The sequence below is a fragment of the Garra rufa genome, chromosome 21, assembly GCF_049309525.1.
Source record: "Garra rufa chromosome 21, GarRuf1.0, whole genome shotgun sequence".
Lineage (NCBI taxonomy): Eukaryota > Metazoa > Chordata > Actinopteri > Cypriniformes > Cyprinidae > Garra > Garra rufa.
This window is the reverse complement of record NC_133381.1, coordinates 41,884,025-41,906,544: the sequence shown is the minus strand read 5'-3', so window position 1 is coordinate 41,906,544 and position 22,520 is coordinate 41,884,025. Positions and strand designations below refer to the sequence as shown.

Genomic DNA, 22,520 nt, shown 5'->3' with positions numbered 1-22,520 from the left:
TATAAAAAGGGTTGTATGAATACTGTCAGATTTTTCTTAGAGTATGTTACAAGAAAATACTTATTTCAGTCTTTCTTTTTAAGAACTGGGTTGACAACAATATTAAGTTGGTTAGTTAGTTATATATTAAAGAAGGAACACTCTTTTCTTATGATGAATTGCTTTCTTGTTATAAAATACCAGTTACTCAAAAAGAATTTGCAATTGTTTTTGGTTCAGTCCCTTCAGGTACTCATATGCTATTTAGAGGTATTGATAGAGAGTATATAGCAAATTGAACATTCATAAGTGTAAATTTACTACTAAAAAAAAAACAGTTTTATGGTTTTGTTACACTTCAAAAAAGATACATATACAGTCGCGGCCAAAAGTTTTGAGAATGACACAAATATTAGTTTTCACAAAGTTTGCTGCTCAAATTTTTCTTTTCCTTTTCTTATTTTTGATAACATGTTAAATGTTATTGTTCTTTGAATTATAAAAAAAAAAAAACTTGTTTCAGTCTTTCTGAATCAAAGCCATTTTTTTTCAGTGAATGCATTGCTTCATTTATTTAATATGCAGCAGTTTGCTTGACTTTAGTTTACTGCATTCATATAACAGCATGTGCTGCACTTTAACAGACATTTATTAGTTCACTTCCAGAACAAAAATGTAATATACTCACCCCCTTGTCATCCAAGATGTTCATGTCTGTCTTTCTTCAGTCGTAAAAGAAATGCTGTTTGTTGAGGAAAAATTTCAGGATTTCTCTTCATATAGTGGACTTCTATGGTGCCCCTGAATTTGAACTTCCAAAATACAGCTTCAAAGGGCTCTAAATGATCCCAGTCGATGAAGAATGGTCTTATCTGGTGAAACATTCAGTTATTTTCTAAAAAAAAACCAAACAAACAAACAAAAAAAAATTAACCCCAAATGCTTGTCTTGTCAAGCTTGGCAAGACAAGCTTTTGACATTAAAAATATATAAATTGTAAATGTTTTTAGAAAATAACCAATCGTTTCGCTAGATAAGACCCTTCTTCCTCGGCTGGGATCATTTAGAGCCCTTTGAAGCTGTATTTTGGAAGCTCAAACTCAGGGGCACCATAGAAGTCCATTATATGGAGAGAAATCCTGAAATTTCCTCAACAAAGAAGCATTTCTTTACAACAGAAGAAAGAAAGATATGAACATCTTGGATGACAAGGGGGTACTTTTTTGTTCTGAAAGTGAACTACTCCTTTAACCAGAATAACACGTTTGTTGTTTAGCAGGAAGGTTTTGTTTAGCGGTCAGTCTGAGCATTTGGCTCAGGCGGATCATCAGACAGCCTCACTTAGGGGTCCTTCAGACACCCGGAAGCGCGCCAGTGTTTACAATCGAGTGAGAGAAACACGTGTGTGATGATGATCAGCAGCACAGACTGCAGTCACTGCACGAAAGTTTAGACTTTTTCTATCTATCTTATGTATGGTTCGTTCTATCTAGCATTGGTTCTGTGAGCAGCTGTGAAATCGACATCATGAGAGTTGTAGCGCTGATCAGGTAACGTGACGCGACTGTGATTAAAACGATAACTGAATATGATTTCGACAGGTGTGTTGTCAGTGATTGTTGCGTTGTGTTTCAGTGGCGGGAAGGACAGCTGTTACAACATGATGCAGTGTGTGTCTGCTGGGCACTCTATCGTGGCTCTGGCAAACCTCATGCCTCAAATCAATGGTAAGATCATAGTTAATGCATAATAGTAAAAACACGAGCTGTTATTTTTGTTATTTGTGAGTGTGCTGCAGTATGACATCCACTAACTTTATCTGAAACTATTTTATACGCAATTTTCAAGATCAGACCCAGCAAAACGATTAGTTAAAAAAACAATAATGCATTAAGACATAAGTAAATAAGTAAATTACAGAAATTATTAGGTAAAAATCACCAGTTGCAGTGCAAATAGAGTAAAACGTGATATTGTGGAATATTAATACAATTTAAAATAGCTGTGTTAGCAAATCAGCATATTAGAATGATTTCTGAAGGATCATGTGACACAGGAATCTTTTACAGTTGAACAGATATTCACATAGAAAACAGATATTTTAAACCATTTTCACAATATCTCTTTTTTTTTTTTTTTTTTTTGATCAAATAAATGCAGCCTTGGTGAGCAGAAGTATGGAAGCTTGTTTCCACCACAGTATTAAAAAATTAATTGCAAACTTTCTTCCACAATATGCTTCATAGTTGACTTTTTTCGCAGAATTGTGTGAAAAATATATATATAAAAAAATATACACTACCGTTCAAAAGTTTGGCGTCAGTACATTTTTATTTTTTATTTTTTTTTAGAAATTAATACTTTTTTTGACCAAGGATGTATTAAGTTAATAATTAAAAGTTTATTAAAAGTTAATAATATTAATTTACACTGTTATAAAAAAATTATATTTTGAATAAACACTGTACTTTTTAAACTTGTTATTCATGAAAGAATCCTGAAAAAAAAAAAAATCATAGGTTCCAAAAAAATATTTGTCAGCACAACTGTTGATATTATCCAGCATTGATCATTCTAATAATAAATCAGCATATTAGAATGATTTCTGAAGGATCATGTGACACTGAAGACTGGAGTAACAGCTGATGAAAAATCAGCTTTTCATCACAGGAATAAATTCTATTTTAAAGTATGTTAAAGTAAAAAACATTTTATATTGTAAAAACATTTTGCAATATTACATTTTTTTCTGTATTTTTAATCAAATAAATGCAGCCTTGATGAGCATAAGAGACTTCTTTAAAGACTATTACAAGTCTGACTGACCCCAAACTTTTGAACGCTAGTGTATATATATATAACTATATTTTAAAAATGAATATACGTATGACTTGTGTGAACTCTATGATTGTTTTGCTGTTTTTCCAGTAATAAATGCATTGTGTGTCAGTTCCAGATGAGCTGGACAGTTATATGTATCAGACGGTGGGTCATCAGGCCATCGATCTGTACGCTGAGGCCATGGATGTTCCCCTGTACAGGCGCACTATTGAGGGCTCCAGTCTGCACACAGGAAGAGAATACAGCCAGACTGAAGGAGATGAGGTGGAGGATCTCTACCAGCTGCTCAAGCTTGTCAAGGTACACCAGTGTCTTACTCAATGAGTACTCACTAGTGCTAGTAAACTCACGCTGATCACACCTGTAGTGCTCAAAGACTCAAAGAACCAGAGAACAGCACTGCTATAACCAGCGTTGAGGGTAACGCATTACAAGTAACGCAAGTTACGTAATAATATGACCTTTTCCAAGTAACTAGTAAAGTAACGTATTACTTTTTAATTGACAAGAAAACATCTGAGTTACTTTTTCCACCCATTTACTGATTAAAATTGTCAGTAAGATGTTACTTTAGTTCTAGAATAAAAGTGAACATGCATTAATTCATCTCTCGCACTAAAAAACAGATACAGTGTTCTTCAAAATAATTAAAAACACTGAAATTCAACGCAAACCTGCAATAATTAAGTGTTAAATAATACAAATATCCTTTATGTATTTAATCCCATTTTATTAACCGATGTCTTTGCTGCTGACCTTCGATGATCCAATTCATCCATACTAATAAGCAAAAATGACTCAAGATAATCTAACATTTGTTTTCTTTTTTTATTGCTGAAGAGTTGACGTATATTCTTCTGTGGTCTACTGTACAGACGTCAATTTACTTTTCTCTAATCCTGAGGCTTTTGCTGTAAAAAGGCTTTTACATTTGACAAAAATACAACTTTTAATATTAAAAACTAACAAGCAAGCCCTGCCCAGATTTAAAAAGTAACGCAAAAGTAACGAAATACATAACTTTCCATAAAAAGTAACGTAATTAGTTTACCTTTTTACGGAGTAACTCAATATTGTAATGCATTACTTTTAAAAGTAACTTTCCCCAACACTGACTATAACGCAGTGGGTGTATTTTGTGACCCTCCTGTTGAAGGATGTTTTCTAGCACATTTAGCTGGAAAGTATATATATTTTTTTCCAAATGAAGGACTGTTTTGTGATGCATCAGAAATGAACACTTGCTGTTAACTTACTCATCCTCAGGTCATCAAGATGTAGGTGACTTGTTTTCTTCGGTAGAACAGTAAAGAAGATTTTTAGCTGAAACTGTGTTCCTTGGTGATTCATAAAATGCAAGTCAGTGGCTACCAGCACTTTGAGAGTCATAAAAGGCATATCAGGCCACACAAAATGAATCCCTGTAGCTATGATGATATATTGAGGTCTTGTGAAGAGAAACGATCAGTCTGTGCAAGAAACGGAACGTTGTTTACAACATTATTTCCTGTAATCCAGCGCCTCAGGGAAACTGGCTCTATTGAAGAGTTTTAATGAACTAAGGCTGGGGGCGATATGGCAAAAAGTCAAAATCTTGTTTTTTTGTTTTCAGAAGGGTTGACCGATTCTCGATTATTATAATTTTTAAAAAACAAAAATTTTAACTAGTTAACTTAAAACTGTTAATTTTTATGTTGCACCACACATGAAGTTGTCAACATGACGTAAATGTTAAACAAATCACTAAATGTCTTTGCAGAAAAGTACAACTACATCTTGTACAAACTTGCTTATACATATTATATGTTAAGAAATAACACAAAAAATGCTTTAAAAATATCTTAATAGTCAAGTTATTCAAAACGACTGAAGGTATAACACCAGTAGACTATTATTAACTATTAGGGATGCACCGAAATGGAAATTCTTGGCCAAAGCCGAAACCGAATAAAAACATTTGGACGAAGGCTGATTACCGCTCACGTTTTTTTTCGTGTTTTTCCCCTTGTATTTTGTCCATTTTTTTCACCATTGCATAAATTAAATAGCCAAAATGTGCTTTTTACACTTTTGTCTTCCTTTTTAAAGAAAAAAATCAATTACAAAACTAAAATTGCAAAATATTTATTTAACACTGAACATTTTTACTATTCTAGTAGACATTATAGCCTACTAACAAAGCACAATTTAACTTAAAATGAATAAGTTAGTAAAATAATATTCTTTTTTTTAAGAGCCCCTTCTTCAATCTCTGCTTATATCTTGTGTGCTTTGAGCAAATAAATTAACAGCAAACGTTCAGCTTCAGATGAATTATTCCTGTAATGTATTGTGGCAGAATGGCTTCAGCAGAGATAGAGAGTCCAGACAGCAGCATTTCACCCAATCTTCACACAGGAGTGCTGTCAAATGTGAAGGGCTTGTTGTTTTGGGCTGGAGAAGACTGGCTGAGGTTAGATGGGCTGAGACATGCTGCATGTGTGTGGACAGGTTTAGGCCAGACTGGACTGGGAATTACAGGGAATTTAACAATTCTGGTTCTGATTTCAGGCAGCTTTAGTGGTTTTGAGGCAGAAGAGATCAGTAATGGATCCTGACTATATAGTGCACTAAAGCAACATTCATCTTTAAGTGCTCATATCATGAGCATCACAGTGTGAACATTCAGCAAAATCACAATCTTCATTGTATTTTTAAAGGCATATTCCAAACCCTGTCATCTTTTACTTGATTTTATGAGAAATGTTTTTTTATACAGTTGAGGTCAGTGCTCACTAAAATGATCAACATTCTTCAAAATGACTCTGATAAATAAAGGAAGCAGGTCATATAGAACCTTTTTCCATTAGAATTTGTCTGCATTCTACATAGTGAAATATGTACAAATTAACAGCAATTATATTTAAAGCTAAACAAAAATGTAATTCAAAGGGCCTTAAGAAATATGTTTTATATATTACTTTTTTTTTTTCAAATTTTTTCCCTGTATTTTGTTATTTTTGTTAATTTTTTTTGGATTTAGTTTCAATGGTCATTTATGTTGTTATTTTTTTAAATTCTTTTTCTTGTTTTTCTGTATTTTGTTATTTTTGCAAATTTTTCTGGCTTTGGTTTTAATGGTTAAATTAAATTTTAGTAAGCAAAAAGCATATCTAATTAATTAAAATCATGAAACTTAAACATATGAACTGCAATTAGTTTAAAGCTGAACAAAAAGGAGATTTAAAAGGCTCTAAGAAATAGGTTTTATTCATTTATTTATTTTAAAAAAAAAGTTTTTTATTTTTGTAAATTTTTCTGGATTTTGTTTTAATGGTTAAATAAAATGTCAGCAATCAAAGACCATATCTAATTTAAATCACAACAATATATTAAAAGTTTAAAAAATATATATTTTTAGGATTCTAAAAAAATATGTTTTATTTTTCCCAAAATCCATTCTATTTTCCCCAAATTCAATTTTAATAATCAAAAAGCACATCTAATCAATTTAATTCATAAAACTTTAACAGCTTAATGTACAAATGTTTTTTTATTAATTTTTTTTTAGAAATTCTGTATTGTCTGTTGTAATTATTCTGGATTTATGATTTAATACAAATTCATTAACAAGTGGTAATCAACAAAGGCATAAATCATTAACCTTTTAAAATGTAATCAATTATTGTGCTGGTTTTATTAATATTATTTTTATTAATATTATTATTTCTGTCACAATTTCTTCAAATCAAACCAAACTTTTATTTTGAGGGATAGTAGTGACTTTTACGCTCTTATGGGTTGAGCTTTGAGGTTTTTCAGATGAAAGGGTGTGACATTGGTGAAAGTGACTCTCAGAGCAGGTTGTTATACTGTAAATTCAGTTTTTGGGACTACATATGAGTAAATGATGATGACAGAATCAGGATGTGTTAAAATCCCATCCTTTCCCCTTCAGTACGTGAGGAGTTCAGTCCCAGTTGGTCAGCTGTTCTCTAACCGCCGGTCTCTAAACACCCATGAGGTCAGAGGTCAGTAGGTCACAGGTTGATTGATTGTGAACTGTCTGATAAACACACATGTCTCCTGTAGAAGGTCTGCAAACATGTGAGGACGCAGCACTGCCTCCTGTTGAGGGCTGATGTTTTAGGCTGGGTTTTTGCATGTACAATACCTTGAGCCTGTACTTCAGTGCAGGACTAGTGTTATTGGAGCTGTAGATCATCTTGTTGTTGTGTTGCTACAGTTCTAGGCAGATGAACCTGTGTTTGGATTGTTAGCAGTGTAAAGAGCTTGTTTCCACCTGCTAATGTGTATTAACAAAGAGACTTTATTCACACTGCTGTTCAAAAGTCTAGGCTTGGTAATACATTTCTTTATAAAATGATTCATTAAATTGACCAGAGGTGGCAGTAAAGACTTTTTAAATGTTACAAAAGATTTCTACTTCAAATAAATTCTGCTCTTTTTAATTCATCTGTGAATCCTGAAAAATAAAAAGTATGATGTTCCCACAAAAATATTGTGCAGTACAACTGTTTTCAACATTCCTAATAATCAGAAATATTTATTGCACAGCAAATCAGCATATTAGAAAGATTTCTGAAGGATCAAGTGACACTGAAGAATTTTCACCACAGCAATATATTTTCCGTAATATTTCACGTTTTTGCAGTTTTTACTGTATCTTTGATCAAATAAATGCAGCCTCGGTGAACAGAAGAGACTTTGAGAAACATTAGTAATCTTCATTATTCTATCTTTTAACCAGTAGTGTATTTTGATTGAGTTCTAGACATTTGTAACATGCAAATGGGCAAAAGTATTTGGGGTGAGAGTAATTCATCTTTTAATATGTCATAAATTGATTTTTGTTGTAAGTATATCTGACCAGATTGACACTGAATGACATTTTAGTGGGTGTCTTCTGTAAATTAGGGGAAAATGTATGATATTTATTTGTTGCTCAGAAAATCAAAAACAAAAATGCAATTAAATTAAACAGAAAACTTTTTAAATATTTTTTTTTGGAAAACAACAACAATTTAAAGCAGTATTACACTTATTGTTTTCATGCTTAAACCCTTTTTCGTCTTTGACCCATGTACTATTTATTTTTGTTTTTCAATTTATTTTGTCTATTTATATTTACATGTGTATGTTTTATTGTCATCCTATACTTTTTGTCAATTTTGCAATTAAGCTCTTTTTGATTCTGATTCTGATTGTTCTTTTATGGCAAAAATCAGTAGGATATTAAGTAAAGATCATGTTCCATGAAGATATTTTGTAAATGTCCTACCTCAATGGAAATCGTATTTATTTCAGATGATGTGCTCATCTCAAAAATGTACCCTTCTGACTGGTTTTGTGGTCCAGAATCACATTGTTGTTAACATTTTATCAAACCTAATTAATTTTCACAAGGCTTTTCTTTTTAAACTTTTTAATATCAGTGATGCTCAAGGATATCATTTGGCACAAACAAGGTTCGCTATAGTGATTCAGTCACACTGGTCTTGTGGTTATTACTTTGCACCAGTGTTTTTGTCCATTTCCATTGTACAGTAATTGTCATTTTTATTATTATCATCGTATTATCAACATTATGCCACAAACACCTTTTAAGCTTCTCACAGCTTTTCTTTTTTTTCAAACATCACAGCACAAGTTTCCAGCATCAGATCACAGAGAGTGATTAAAAAAAGAGACGAATCTTCATTTTGATGATGACAAAATTAGCAAATAGAAAGTTTCTTTGTCTGGCCAAATTATTTCAGGATATCAAAAAGTTTTTTTCTTTGTGTTATGTTAAGGAGTGTGTGTCAGAAGACTGCGGTTTGATTCTGGGTGTCAGGAAGGGTTCGATAATGAGCTGTTAAATCTCGTAGCGCAGCGAGAGCGCTTTAGCATCAGAAGTGTGTTCTGTTTGGGAAGTGTGATGTTTTAAAAGATTCATCCAGCACTTTGACTTAATTAGATGTTATCTTTTGAGCAAATGACACTTGAACATAAAGGAGCGTTTGTGCTGTAGGTGTGTGTGTGTGTGTGTGTGTGTGAGTGATGGTGCAATAGTGCCATCTATAGCTCTACCTGCGTGCAGCACAAAAGAAGTTTCTTTCTTTTCAGAAATCAGGAGAATGTCCTTTTCTTCAGCTTGTGTATGTACGGTGAGGATGTGCTGTAATAATGTATCATCTCACAATATCCTGCAGTACAAAAGTGCAACAATGTATCAGTCAGAGTGACATCATGTGTCATTTAAAGGTCACCCAGGAAGTTTGAAGTTTAAATTCAGCATCAGATAAGCTGAACCCAGAAGGTCACACATTTGAGCTGCAATCTTTATTAGTTATAGTTAAGAAATACTAAAAATCATTAGTAAAATGCAGTATTTCAGACCTGTAGTCAGGGACTCTTTAGCACAAAGGACGTGCTGGAATTGTCTCAGGCTTTCATGTGTGTAATGTAATTTGATTGATCCAGAGCTGTACTCTCAGTGAGGGTCATCTGCGGTTTCATGGTGTGTTTCTGATAGCAGGGATATGGCAGAGATCAGCACACTCTTTCTGTACGTTTCAAACATTGGTGCTGGTGGCTTTATCCATCCATATGTCCGGATTAACACTTCTCCAGACAGAAACTAAGATTGAACGTCAGATGTGTGCGGGATGAGACTGATCAGAGACATCTGTGAGGATCATGACTAGAGATGGACTGGTCTATATATTCACACTGAGGGTCAAATTGATGGTGTCTCCTCAGCTCTCTGTGGAAACTCATGGAGAAGCACAGCTCCGTCATGATCTTACGCTCATCCACATGTGTTTCCACCAGCTCATAGTGTTTTTCTGATCTTTTCATTCAATTTCTGTTCATTTGCCTTCAGTAAAATCACTAGGAAACGTTGAGCTGGTAAAGACTGATCATCAGTGAATGCTGCTTTACTACAAAGCTTAAGGTACTTGCACACTGAGTCCGAAATTTTTGTATGTGTTTTTCAGTGTTTTCGTATTTGTCATGCTTTCCTATCAAAATGCAAAATGAAAATCGAAACTGATCCAAACTTTTTTATGATGGATGGAAGTTTAAGAGGCAATGTGCAATTGTGATTGACACAACGTGAGGTTGTATGTATTTTTTAACGTGTGTAAATTCCGGACGAAAATTTCAGACTCAGTTTGCAATGACCTTTAGTCTAATATTCGTCATACTTTCCTATTAAAATGCTTGCTATGGATGCAAAATGCAGAAAATTGAATCTGATCCAAACGTTTTTATGACGGATGAAAGTGTGCAATGACATTTAGTCCCAAATTTTTGTATAGATTTTTTTTTTTTTTTTTTTTTTTTTCATATTTTGGATGCAAAAATGCAGAAAAGTGAACCTGATCCAAAAATTTTTATGATGGACAAAAGTTCTGGAGGCAGTGTGTAAAATCGATTTACACAACGTGAGTTCATATTTATTTTTTTAACGTGCACAAATTTTGGATCAGCCAACTCTCACATTGCTTGAACAATTCTGCTTAGTGTACCATGAACAAAATAATCAGTATAAAGCAGAATTCACAGTACAAGTAATTCATTTTAGTAATTTTAGTTTACAGACGTTTCCTTTAACCCTAAAACATAACACAAAGCAATGTGTAATTAAAAAAAACTGGTAATACACCTATACAAATCAATACGGAGGATTCTTTAAAATTAAAAAAGTACACTGGGCTATTTTTCACAGAAATGTAGTTATATTCTGAATTTGTAAGTTTAAATTTAACATTTTTTGTAAAGTTAAAATAGCCTTTCCTAAAATGCTTTCTGTTTCTCTTGTTAAGATCTTTTTGTTTACATGATCTAACCGACTTTATCAGTATTTCATAAGGATGTAATAATGTATCATCTCACAATATACTGCAGTACAAAAGTGCAACAATGTGTCGTGACATTATGTGTCATTTAAAGGTCACCCAAAAATTCAAGTTTGAAGTTTAAATTCAGCATCAAGTAAGCTGAACCCTGAAGGTCAGACATTTAAGCTTAAATCTTTATTAGTTATAGTTAAAAAATTAAAAACATAATGCAATATTTCAGGCCTTTTTAATTTATGTAGTCAGGGACTATTTTAGCACTAATCTTTAACTCAGAAATATCTGAAAAGTAATGGGTTAGCACAAATCTTGTTTTATAGCACATCTGTGTATAATGGACCATCAGTATTTGTGATACAGAGGGAAAGTCCAGCCTTTTCAAATGAAAAGAAAAATAATAAAATTGTCAAGAAATGTTGTGTCAAAAATAGCACTGTTTTTGCATATTGACTATTTATTTATTTTTGCTTGTTTTAGTTTATTTTAGTTTAGTTTGGTTTCAGCAATCGCCAGACATAATTCTGAGGGTTTTTGAGAATAATAGAACAGATGAAATCTTCACACATCAAAAACACAGCTTGTGTGCCAGCAGTCCTTTCAAGATCTGTGAAGAAAACAGTGAAGTTTAATGGCAGAAAACAGAAGAGGAATATCGACGGCTGTGTTTGCTGCTCTGCTGTGAGGCTGTGTGAAATATAATGATCTGTGAACAACAAAACATCACTCGCTTCTGCCTGTCTGTGCACCATACAGTGTGCACTTACATTGCTTACAGCGGGACATCATGCAGTAGTTAAAACAATAATTACAGTACTCTAATCTTAGTTGATTCAGCTAAATCTAAAGTGCAACCAAACATACCAAAAACAAAAAAATCAAAATTTTGAATGTTTTATTTTTTGTTTTTTCCATTTTCAGTGCAGTTTTAAAGTTTTAGTACTTGTGTTGTGTATTTTTTTTATTTGTTTTATCTAAAAGTTCTTTTTTGGTCTAGCTTGTCTTACAATTCTGTTTTTTAAAAGCGCCAATTGCATTTTATTTTACTCTCACAATTCTGCTTTTTTAGTGCAATTGTGAGTCTATATCTCACAATTAATAGCTTGCATTTTTTCCAGATATTTTAAAATTTTCTCAATCTATTCCTCACATTTTTGATTAATTTTTCTCAGAATTATGTGAATAAATCTCAGAATTGTAAGACAAAATAGTTACATTTACCTTTGATGTATTACCATTCCATAGTGGAAATAAATGTTTAATCTTTGATTACATTTCTTTAATCTTTCATGTTGAAACTAACATGCTAAACTGATGTTGATACTGTAAAGCATTATATTCTGCAAGTATTACATCCCATGCAACATCTTTTATTGCTTGTCCTTCTTTTAATACAAGTAGACAACATTTTTATTCAATAAGCTCACCTTAAGAATTTGTTTAATAAGATTTTACTAGAAAAAGATTTACAGTTTTTGTCACATGTAAATCTAAGATATCTTAATCTTAACTGCTGTATTTGTCTTTTTGTTTGGATTTTATTTGACTGTATTTATTGTAACTCAGTTCATGTTAATATAAATAGCCTTAGTTAAATGGCATTAAAACTCTACTACTGTGAAGCATTGCTTACATAGATTCTGTAGTTTGAGACTAAATGTGTGCATGAATCTAGTTTGCGTTTGTGCATCATGGTTGTTTTAATAACAGATACTTTTATAGTTTTCTCAATATTTTTAATTCATTTCAGTTTTCATTGTAATAACAAAATGATAGTAATTTCATTCTTTTTGTAATTTGTAAAAGTTGTTTTTTTTTTGTAAATATATCTATATAGTTTTTATTCATCTTTATTGTAGTTTTAGTTGTTTTACTACTTAAATTTACAAGAAAATACAAGAAAAAATTCATTGGGTTTATCATATGGCTTTAATACTCTACTACTGTGAAGCATTGCTTACATAGATTCTGTAGTTTGAGACTAAAGGTGTGCATGAATCGTGTTTGCGTTTGTGCATCACGGTTGTTTTCTCAGCTTCATGTTCTGAGATTCATCCAGCACTCGGTCACCTTTAGATGTTCAAACGCTTCCTTCCGCCGGCGCGTGTACGAAACACACAGCAATCAGAGGCGGAGCTAACGCTGCTCTTTAAGAATCCCCGCGGGTCCCGCGCTCTGCTCCGGTATCGACATCAGCAGACGAGCGTCCCGTGAGAGCGGGGTCCATCAGGCCCTCCAAACACGCCTTTGTTTTCTCCGATCTCACCGGCCGCTCCAACTTTTATCCGGCGGCTTCAGAAGGCCGCGTCCGGCGAGCCGCGGGCGTCCAGGTGGATTTCTCCCACCGCGAGGGCGCAGGAACGGGGCCGCGGCACCACCGATCGATGGCTGGAGGTGTCAGGAGCGCTGCCTGCGTGTGGAGAGAGACAGAGAGAAAAAAATCAAACCCGTCTCTGATTACTTCCACATTACTGCTGAAAAAGAACATAAAAAGAAATGGATACCTTTAAACCTGCTTAAGACATAAATGATGACCTCTCGGGTCACTCCCAGGACGGCCGCGATCGATAGCGCAGCTAATAGAAGAGAGCTTTACCTGTGTTCGTAGCCGGAGGAACGTCCTCATTAAATAACTCCAGCTGAAGGCACTGCCGCCACATTTATTTGATTACCGTCCACATGACATTTACATCGCAGCGTCCTGCACCAAAAGTCAGCCTCGATCCGCTCTCAATCAAGTTTTTGTTCGGCTGTTATTATTTTGAAGCAAAATAATAAATCTGTCATCATTTGTTCAGCCTCATGTCAGTCCAAACAGATACTATTACAGTTTTATCAATATTTTGAATTCGTTTTATTTTTATATTTTCTGTTCTCATTGTAATACCAAAATTGTATTGTTTTTGACATTTGTAAAAGCTGTTTTTTGTAAATATATCTATATAGTTAGTATTAATTTTTGTTGTAGTTTTAGTTATTTTAGTACTATTTTAGTACTAGTTTATTATGAGATTTAAATTTAAAATAATTAATTCAGTATTTTGAATTGATTTTATTTTTATAAAATATTTTTAATTTTCTGTTCTCATTGGAATACCAATATTATATTGTTTTTGACATTTGTAAAAGCTGTTTTTTTTTCAAATATATCTATATAGTTTGTATTATTATTTTTATTGTAGTTTTAGTTATTTTAGTACTCTAGTTTATTATGAGATTTAAATTTAAAATAATTAATAATTTAAAATAAAACATTTTTGACTTTTTATAACATTTTTATTAGAATGAAATTTGAAGAGGAAAAAACAAAAGTCAGCCTCGATCCGCTCTCAATCAAGTTTTTGTTCGGCTGTTATTATTTTGAAGCAAAATAATAAATCTGTCACCATTTATTCAGCCTCATGTCAGTCCAAACAGATACTATTACAGTTTTATCAATATTTTGAATTCGTTTTATTTTCATATTTTCTGCTCTCATTGTAATACCAAAATTATATTGTTTTTGACATTTGTAAAAGCTGTTTTTTGTAAATATATATCTATATAGTTTTGATTAATTTTATGGTAGTTTTAATTATTACTTAGTATTTTACTTTCTTTTACGAAACAAAAATGAGAAATTTGAATCATTAAAATAAAACGAAAAATTTATTAGAATGAAATTTGAAGAGGATGACCATAGAAAAAAATGAACTAATAGATATCACCAAACTAACCCAGTTGATTAATCGCAATACAGTAAGACAATTGTTTTGTAACATTTCTGAAATGTTATGTTTTAATATGCACTAATTTGCGTACATTTTCAGAACTAAATCTGAAAAATGGATAAATCGGGTTCAAAATTCTTGTTTGATTTTGTCGAACTATTACAATAAAAGGTTTTTCTAGAGGGTTTTTTGGATTTCTTATTTTCTCACTCCATAAATCAGAATATACTGTCACATACAGAAAACAAACACATTTTCGCCATGTTTGCAAGAATAAGATATAAGGTGTTTAATGATACGTATTTTAATCAAACTCTACAGATGCAAATGGATCAAGTGCAATACAATAATGTTAATTGTGTATGTTTTATTTTCACTAGTCTGAAAGATGTTATGCAAAACAGACCAAAAGCTCAAAATGCATAAAAAAGAGGATTTGCCTGAAATGATTATGATTGAATTTTAGTTCAATCATAATCATTTAGTTTGGTGTAGTTTGTTTGTCTTGTCTTGCATTGGCGGAAGCATTTACAGAATCCTTTAGTAAATGCATTTCAATTATTAGTGGAATTGTTAGATCAAATTGTTGAATAAAACTGAATTGTTCTGAATTAGTTTTTTTTTTTTTTTTATTTGAATCAAAGCCCTTGTGATTTGTGAATTCATTTAATTTGTCTATGATGCACAGACCTAAATGTGACCCTGGACCACAAAACCAGTCGTAAGTAACACGGATAGCAATATGCAAAAAATACATTGTATAAGTAAAAATGATCGATTTTTCTTTTATGACAAAAATCATTAGGTTATCAAGTAAAGATCATGTTCCATAGAGATAGTTTGTAAATTTTCTACTGTAATTATATCAAAACTTAATTTTTGATTAGTAATATGCATTGTTAAGAATTTTATTTGGACAACTTTAAAGGCAATTTTTCTCAGTATTTAGATTTTTTTGCACCCTCAGATTCCAGATTTTCAAATTGTATCTCAGCCAAATATTAAATCAGCTTTCAGATGATGCATAAATCACAATTTATGACTGGTTTTGTGGTCCAGGGTCACAAATGTTAGTGTATAATGAGTTCAGAAGACACTTGTATGTAATGCACATGTTGTTCTCAGCTGAATGTGCTGCATGTGGATTCATCAGAAGTTGTTCTGTGTTTGTGGAATAAATAACGGCACACAGGGTTTGATTTCATATTTAGACGGCGTGATGCTGCTGTTTGTTTGCCTCATGGAAACGGCTGAGCGAGACTCAGATCCTGTCAGATGTGTGTGTATAAAGACAGGACAAACACACACACAGACACAGTCCCAGTGCTAGATAAAGAGTGTAGCCTAAAGCTCTTGTAATTTGTTTGTATTTTCTGCCTAATGTAGTTTGCTCAATCTTGTTTAGTGCTGATGGAAAGCGATAGGCCTTATCTGGGTTTGCCAAAGGCATGAGTATCTGACAGCGCTTGAGCGGCGTTCCAGCAGTGACGTTTCCCTGTGTTCACGTCTGAAGTTTGACCACCGGCTGAAGCGCACACACGGCTCTGCGAGATTCACTGTTTGCGAGGATAATGCGGATGTACAGGAGAAATGTATATTTTGGGAATGCACCGATATATCAGCCAATAATCGATATTGACTGATGAAAGCACTGTCTGACATCAGCTGATGGATTTTATAAACAGCCGATGATCAGGGATCATTATATCCTGTCAATCAAAAGTGGCCAGAAAAGACTGCAGCTCATACTGTGTGTGAAGAAAATGTGAAATTCTGAAAATAAATTTTACACTCTTAATATTATAGTAATGTACCAAATCAGAAGCTTGCCTGTGTAGTTTACATTAGTTTCAAGGAAAAAAAAAAAAAAAAAAAAAAAAAAAAAAAAAAATATATATATATATATATATATATATATATATATATATATATATACAAAAAAAAAAACCTAATGTTTTTTTGTAAAGTCCCTTCTGCTCATCAAGGCTGCATTTATTTAATTAAAAATACAGAAAAAACTAATATTGCTAACTGTTATTGCAATATAAAATAATGTTTTTTTATTATTATTTTAAAATACTTTAAAATATAATATATTCCTGTGATGCAAAGCTACATTTTCAGCATCATTACTCTTCAGTGTCACATGATCCTTCAGAAATCTTTCTAATATACTGATTTATTATTAGAATGATCAATGTTGGAAACAGTTGTGGAACCTGTGATAGTTTTTTATGGTTCTTTGATGAATAACGAGATAAAAAGAACAGCATTAATTCAAATATAAATCTTTTTTAACAATGTAAATCTATGCGTTTACTTTTTTAGCTTTAGTTTTCTAATTTAACATCCTTGCTGAATAAATGTATTAATATCTTTCAAAAAAGAAAGAATAAAAATGTACTGACCCCAAACTTTTGAACAGTAGTGTATATTGTTAGAAAACCTTTCTATTTTAAATAAATGCTGTTTTTTTTTTAGCTTTTATTGATCAAAGAATCTTAAAAGTATCACAGGTTCCAAAATAATATTAAGCAGCACAACTGTTTCCAACACTGATAATAAATCAGCATATTAGAATGATTTCTGAAGGATGTGGCACTGAAGACTGGAGTTATGATGCTGAAAATGTAGCTTTGTATCACAGAAATAAATTATATTTTAAAATATATTCACTTAGAAAAGAGTTATTTTAAATTGAAATAATATTTCACAATATTACAGTTTTTTTCTGTATTTTTGATCAAATAAATGCAGCCTTGATGAGCAGAAGAAATGTGTGTGTATATATATATCATCTCAGATGTTTGACTCGCTGTCCTCTCGTTCTTCAGGAGAAAGAAGGTGTTGAGGCCGTGTCTGTCGGGGCCATTCTGTCCGACTACCAGAGAGTACGTGTGGAAAATGTGTAAGTGAAACCTCTTTCTCTTTTGTTTCTCCTCTTTCTCACACATGAAGGACATTTAACACACTCCATTTTGTCATTAGGTAATTGGCAAAACAATTAGCTAGTATACCAACACCTTGTGTCTAGCATGTCAGACCACACAGCATTTTGGATGAATAAATTAAAAATGAAATACTAAATCAAATTCATAATGGCTAATATGATCAGAAACTTACTTTGTAACTTTAGCCATGAAAATGCTGACATGGCATTAAAATCTGTATTACTAATTCTAATGTGATCAGGCTCATTTGTCTCTCTATTCTTCAAACTCAACTCAATGACTAAACCCACAGTGTTTGAAGTGCACCTATAAAATAAATTCATGCAATGTTCCATAAATGTGTGTTCTTAAAAATTTGTTTGGAATCTACATGTGTTCAAAAACACAGGGTCAATAAGAGATTTCATGTTTTTGGAAGAAGTCTCTTCTGCTCACCAAAATTGGATTTGTTTGGTAAAAATACAGTAAAACTATGTTATAAGTTATATTGTGAAAAAAAAAAAATAAAAAAATAAAATACAATTTAAAACAGCTGCTTTCTGTGTGAATATCTGTTAAAATGTAATTTATTTCTGCGATCAAAGCTGAATTTTTGGCATCATTACTCCAGTCTTCAGTGTCACATGATCCTTCAGAAATCATTCTAATTAAACATTTAAACATTTCTGATTATTATCAATGTTGAAAACAGTTGTGCTGCTCAGTATTTTGTAGAAACTGTGATACATTTTATTTTTCAGGATTCACAGGTAAACAGAAAGTTTGAAAGAACAGCATTTATTTAAAATAAAAATTTTTTGTAACATTATAAAATTTCTTTACTGTCACTTTTTAACAGTTGAATGCACTCTTGATGAATAAAAGTATCAATTAAAAAAGCTCTTTAAAAAAACAGTTGTGTAAACATCAATAAAATGTCACGCTTTCATGCTCAAATATAATCTTGAAACATATAAAACATTTCAGCAGACATGGGGACTTGTGACTTGGTGACTTGGACTCGAGTGGACTCGAGTCGACTCGAGTCGCTATTTTTATGACTTGTGACTTGACTTGACAAAAAATAAAATACTTGAGACTTGACTCGGACTTGGAAGTTAAAGACTCGGGACTTGACTTGACTTGAGACACGATGACTTGAATGACTTGAGTGTTAATCACATGTTTTCAGTTTGAATATAAAATATATAAATTATTGTAAAAAAAAATAAAGTTGATTACCCAGCTGGAGCGCAGGCTGAGAATAGCGTTGTGTTGCAGGAGAGGGGAAATAGAAGTGGCCGCTTTAAGACTGCTATTTACGGGTGTTGTAGTCCTCAGCGAAATGTAATGTGGGTAGTGTAGTTCTATACATGTGCTGATATGATGTGCGCTCTGGCTGTGTGCTGTGCAGTTGAATTGGATGGGAAAAGTTTTCATTCTGTTTTGGTTTTAAGTTCACTCAAGTTATTCCACCCGGGAGCTGTTTGCACTGTGAACCGAAAATAAGTAAAAGAATGGTATGCATCGGTAACTTTTGTCCGTCTCATCCTATGCACGAACATGGATTGACGAGCTGTGTTACGCTGCCGCTGGTGATCGCTTAGGCGGAGAAAGTAACATTGGGGGCTGGAGTCCGGGATTCGTTCGTTGCAGATGGTGAGTTTTATGGACATTTGCAAACTGTAGAACCGAGCCAGACGTTGTCAGAGAAGAAATGAAAATGGCGGATACTCGGGAGAGAACGCGAGTGGTGAGGAAACATTCTCATTTAAATACAAACTGCCTGCGGAATGCTGCGATATCGGAAAGGACAGACAATGATGAAAAACGAGCACAGATATCATTTGTTGACTGGCTAAATGAAATGGATGCTCAAGTGTCAAAGACTGATAATAATAACAATCCATTTAAATGCAATTTTGCTCTGTGTCCTACACCAGTTTCAATGAGCAGGCCCACCTGTTGCCATGAGTCACAATTATCACAGCAAACAGCAAGAGCAACTAATCCATTTATTAGTGGGGTGGAAAATGAGAATATGCAGGACAGTGGAATCGATACACAGTGCTATACACAAAGTACTCCAGCAAATTTAAACTACTCGCACTCAATGAGCACAGATTTTACAGCCAAACGGACGCTTCAAGGCACACCTACAATAAGTCGCCAACCACATAAACATAATGTGCGTGCAGCTCAGCATAGTATTTATGAGGATGAAAATAATGCTGTATTTTCCAGTGTTGATGACTGTTGTTTCCCAGAGCTTACTAAATCCAGCCAACGTGTAAGGAAACCACGTCGGACATTCTATGACTTGTCATCAGACAGCGGGGAGGAGTGCAGCGATCACAGAGAAAGGATCCCCACGCTGCGACCAGGTCAGTTTGATGGCTCTACTTCATGGAGAGAGTTCCTAAACCGCTTTGAGGATTGTGCTAGAGCTAACCATTGGTCTGACAGGACAATGACTGTGCAGATGAGGTTTTGTCTAGTAGGTGCAGCAGGTTCAGTGATTCACAAGAACCCCAGGTCCGGCCGTTGGGATTATGCCCGCATAGTAGAGGAAGTGGAGGCGGCATACGGCCCTTCATCCGAACACGCTGCTGCCATTGGAATAGAGCTGAGGCAGAGGGTCCGCAGGGCAGGTGAGCCACTCCATGCATTAAGGGACGACATTTACGAAAAAGTCTCCATTGCTTATGCAGATCGCTCTGAGAGGGAACAGGACTCTATTAGTGTCGAAGTGTTCACTAATGCCATGGGAGACGCTGATATTGTGCAAAGACTGCTGGAAGAGCGACCACGAACCCTGGCCAGTGCCTATGAGATTGCACACAGGTATGAAACCACACGTCGAACCGCCACTAGTGTAACACAACTTATGCAATCCACCGTAAGACTGATGGAAAGAAAGACTAGAGCAGCAGCAGTACGTGAATGTCCAGATCAGAGTGACGAGGAAAGTTCAGAGCTGTCAACCCATGCGTGGAGACAGAAAAACTCAAAAGCCGAATTCAAACCTCGTCAGCAAAAATTCAACAAGAGTAAAATCAATTGGGAAGAGATTATATGCCACAACTGCCAGGGCATTGGACACATGAGGCGCAACTGTCCTTCACCCAGGCTCAATCTGGAACGTGTGACTCCAGCAGTTCCTCGGCCTACAGAAACCCAGCCTACCTCCACAGTTCTAAGAGTTAAGGGAAGCGGGCCAGAAATGTGCATTCATCTGCTGTTGTATGACATGGAAGTCTGTGCTCTGTTGGACAGCGGGGCCAGGAGGAGCGTGTTACCTCGGCTCTGTTACGAGACAATCAAGGCTGATGTAAGGCCCCCACTCAAGTTATCGACTGTACAGGCCCTGCAGGGAATAAGCCCTATAAATGTTGACGTCCTCGGGGAAGTTGATGTTCCAGTGCAAGTTGAAACCCAAACAGTCAGTGTTAATTTCATTGTAGCAGATGTAGCTGAGGGCACCGAGGCCATTCTGGGGCATCCATTCTTGGAGCAGGCACGGGCACGTCTTGACTTTGGCAGTCAGAAGATTGTACTGTTTGGCGAACAGATTCCGTACTTTAACCCAAAGAACAAACCTCGGGTGCACGTGGTCCGCATAGCACGCACAGCTGTCATTGAAGCAGGACGTGAATACATCGTTCCAGGCAATGCACATTTCCGCGAGGAAGTTCAGGGCAACGTCCTGTTGAGTCCAACTAAAGGCTTCATGGAGAAGCATCAGGTGATGGTGGCACGGATTATAATTACTGCCCAGACAAGTAATCGAGTTCCTGTTAGACTATTTAACCCAGGTACTGTTGCTGTGAAGGTGAGGAAGGGAGTAATTGCTGGAATCCTCCAGCCTGCCGATGTGGTTCAGGCCTCAACTGCAGAGCCGCCATCAACAGATTCATGTCCCGCAGTTGTCCCAAGTCACTTACAGCTGCTGTATGCAGAGAGTTCAAAAGATCTGAAGGAGACAGAACAGCGAGAGCTTGCGGAGCTGCTTCATGCTTACGGTGATGTTTTCTCCACCGGACCGACAGATCTCGGCCGCACAAACCTTGTCCAACATGACATTCAAACCCGGCCTGGCCCACCTGTGAAACAGCAACCACGTAGAATGGCGTTTGAGAAACAGCAAAGTGCAGATGAACAGATCCAGCAGAACCTCGATTCTGGCCTAGCCTCCCCGAGTAATAGCTGCTGGGCTTCACCCATCGTAATGGTGCAAAAGAAAGACCAAACGTACCGACTGTGTGTAGACTACAGAGCACTAAATGAGCGCACCATAAAAGACGCCTACCCACTCCCAAGAATCCAAGACACTCTAGATACTCTGTCCACGGCAAAGTGGTTTAGCACATTGGACCTTGCCTCCGGCTACTGGCAAGTGGAGTTGACCCCACAGGCGAGACAAGCAGCTGCGTTCTGTAGCAGGAAGGGGCTCTTTGCGTGGAACGTCATGCCCTTTGGCCTTTGCAACGCCCCAGCGACGTTCCAGCGCTTAATGGATCGTGTCCTGGCTGGAATGCAGTGGGAAATCTGCCTAGTGTATCTAGACGACATCATCGTGCTGGGCAAGGACGTAAAGGAAATGCTCCAGCGCCTGGCACAGGTGTTTGAAAGGCTGAGCCAAGCCAACCTGAAGTTAAAACCCGCCAAGTGTTGTCTCTTCCGCCGCCAGGTGGTCTACCTGGGCCACATCGTCTCAGAACATGGTATAGCCACTGACCCTGAGAAGGTGCGGAAAATTCGAGAGTGGCCACAGCTCACAAGCGTTAATGAAGTTCGGCAGTTCGTCGGTCTCGCATCCTACTACAGACGGTTTGTCAAAGACTTCGCCACAGTTGCAAAGCCCCTTCACAACCTATTAAGAAAACACGCCCGATTTCACTGGACTCCTGACAGCCAACAGGCCTTTGATAAATTAAAGGAGCTGCTCACTACTGCCCCCATCCTTGGCTACCCTATGGACAGCGGTGATCTTATTCTGGATACGGACGCCAGCAACTTTGGAATTGGGGCTGTATTGTCTCAGCTGCAGCAAGGTGAGGAACGTGTTCTAGCATATGGAAGTCGGAGTCTGACACCAACTGAACAGAATTACTGCACCACACGGAGGGAACTTTTAGCAGTAGTGGAGTTCACAACACATTTCCGTCAATACTTGCTGGGCAGATCCTTCACTGTACGCACCGACCATAGTAGCC

General features: G+C 35.3%; 1 protein-coding gene across 1 annotated transcript in view; it reads left to right on the top strand.

Annotated features, from left to right (window-relative positions):
- The first annotated feature begins 1,377 nt into the window (after positions 1-1,377).
- The window catches only part of dph6 (diphthamine biosynthesis 6), a 91,501-nt gene continuing 70,358 nt past the window's right edge, over positions 1,378-22,520 (top strand). The window contains exons 1-4 of the mRNA XM_073827475.1: positions 1,378-1,529; positions 1,615-1,706; positions 2,930-3,120; positions 17,209-17,282. Coding sequence (XP_073683576.1) covers positions 1,507-1,529; positions 1,615-1,706; positions 2,930-3,120; positions 17,209-17,282 — 380 coding nt within the window. The 5' untranslated portion in view covers positions 1,378-1,506. The remainder of the gene's footprint in view (positions 1,530-1,614; positions 1,707-2,929; positions 3,121-17,208; positions 17,283-22,520) is intronic.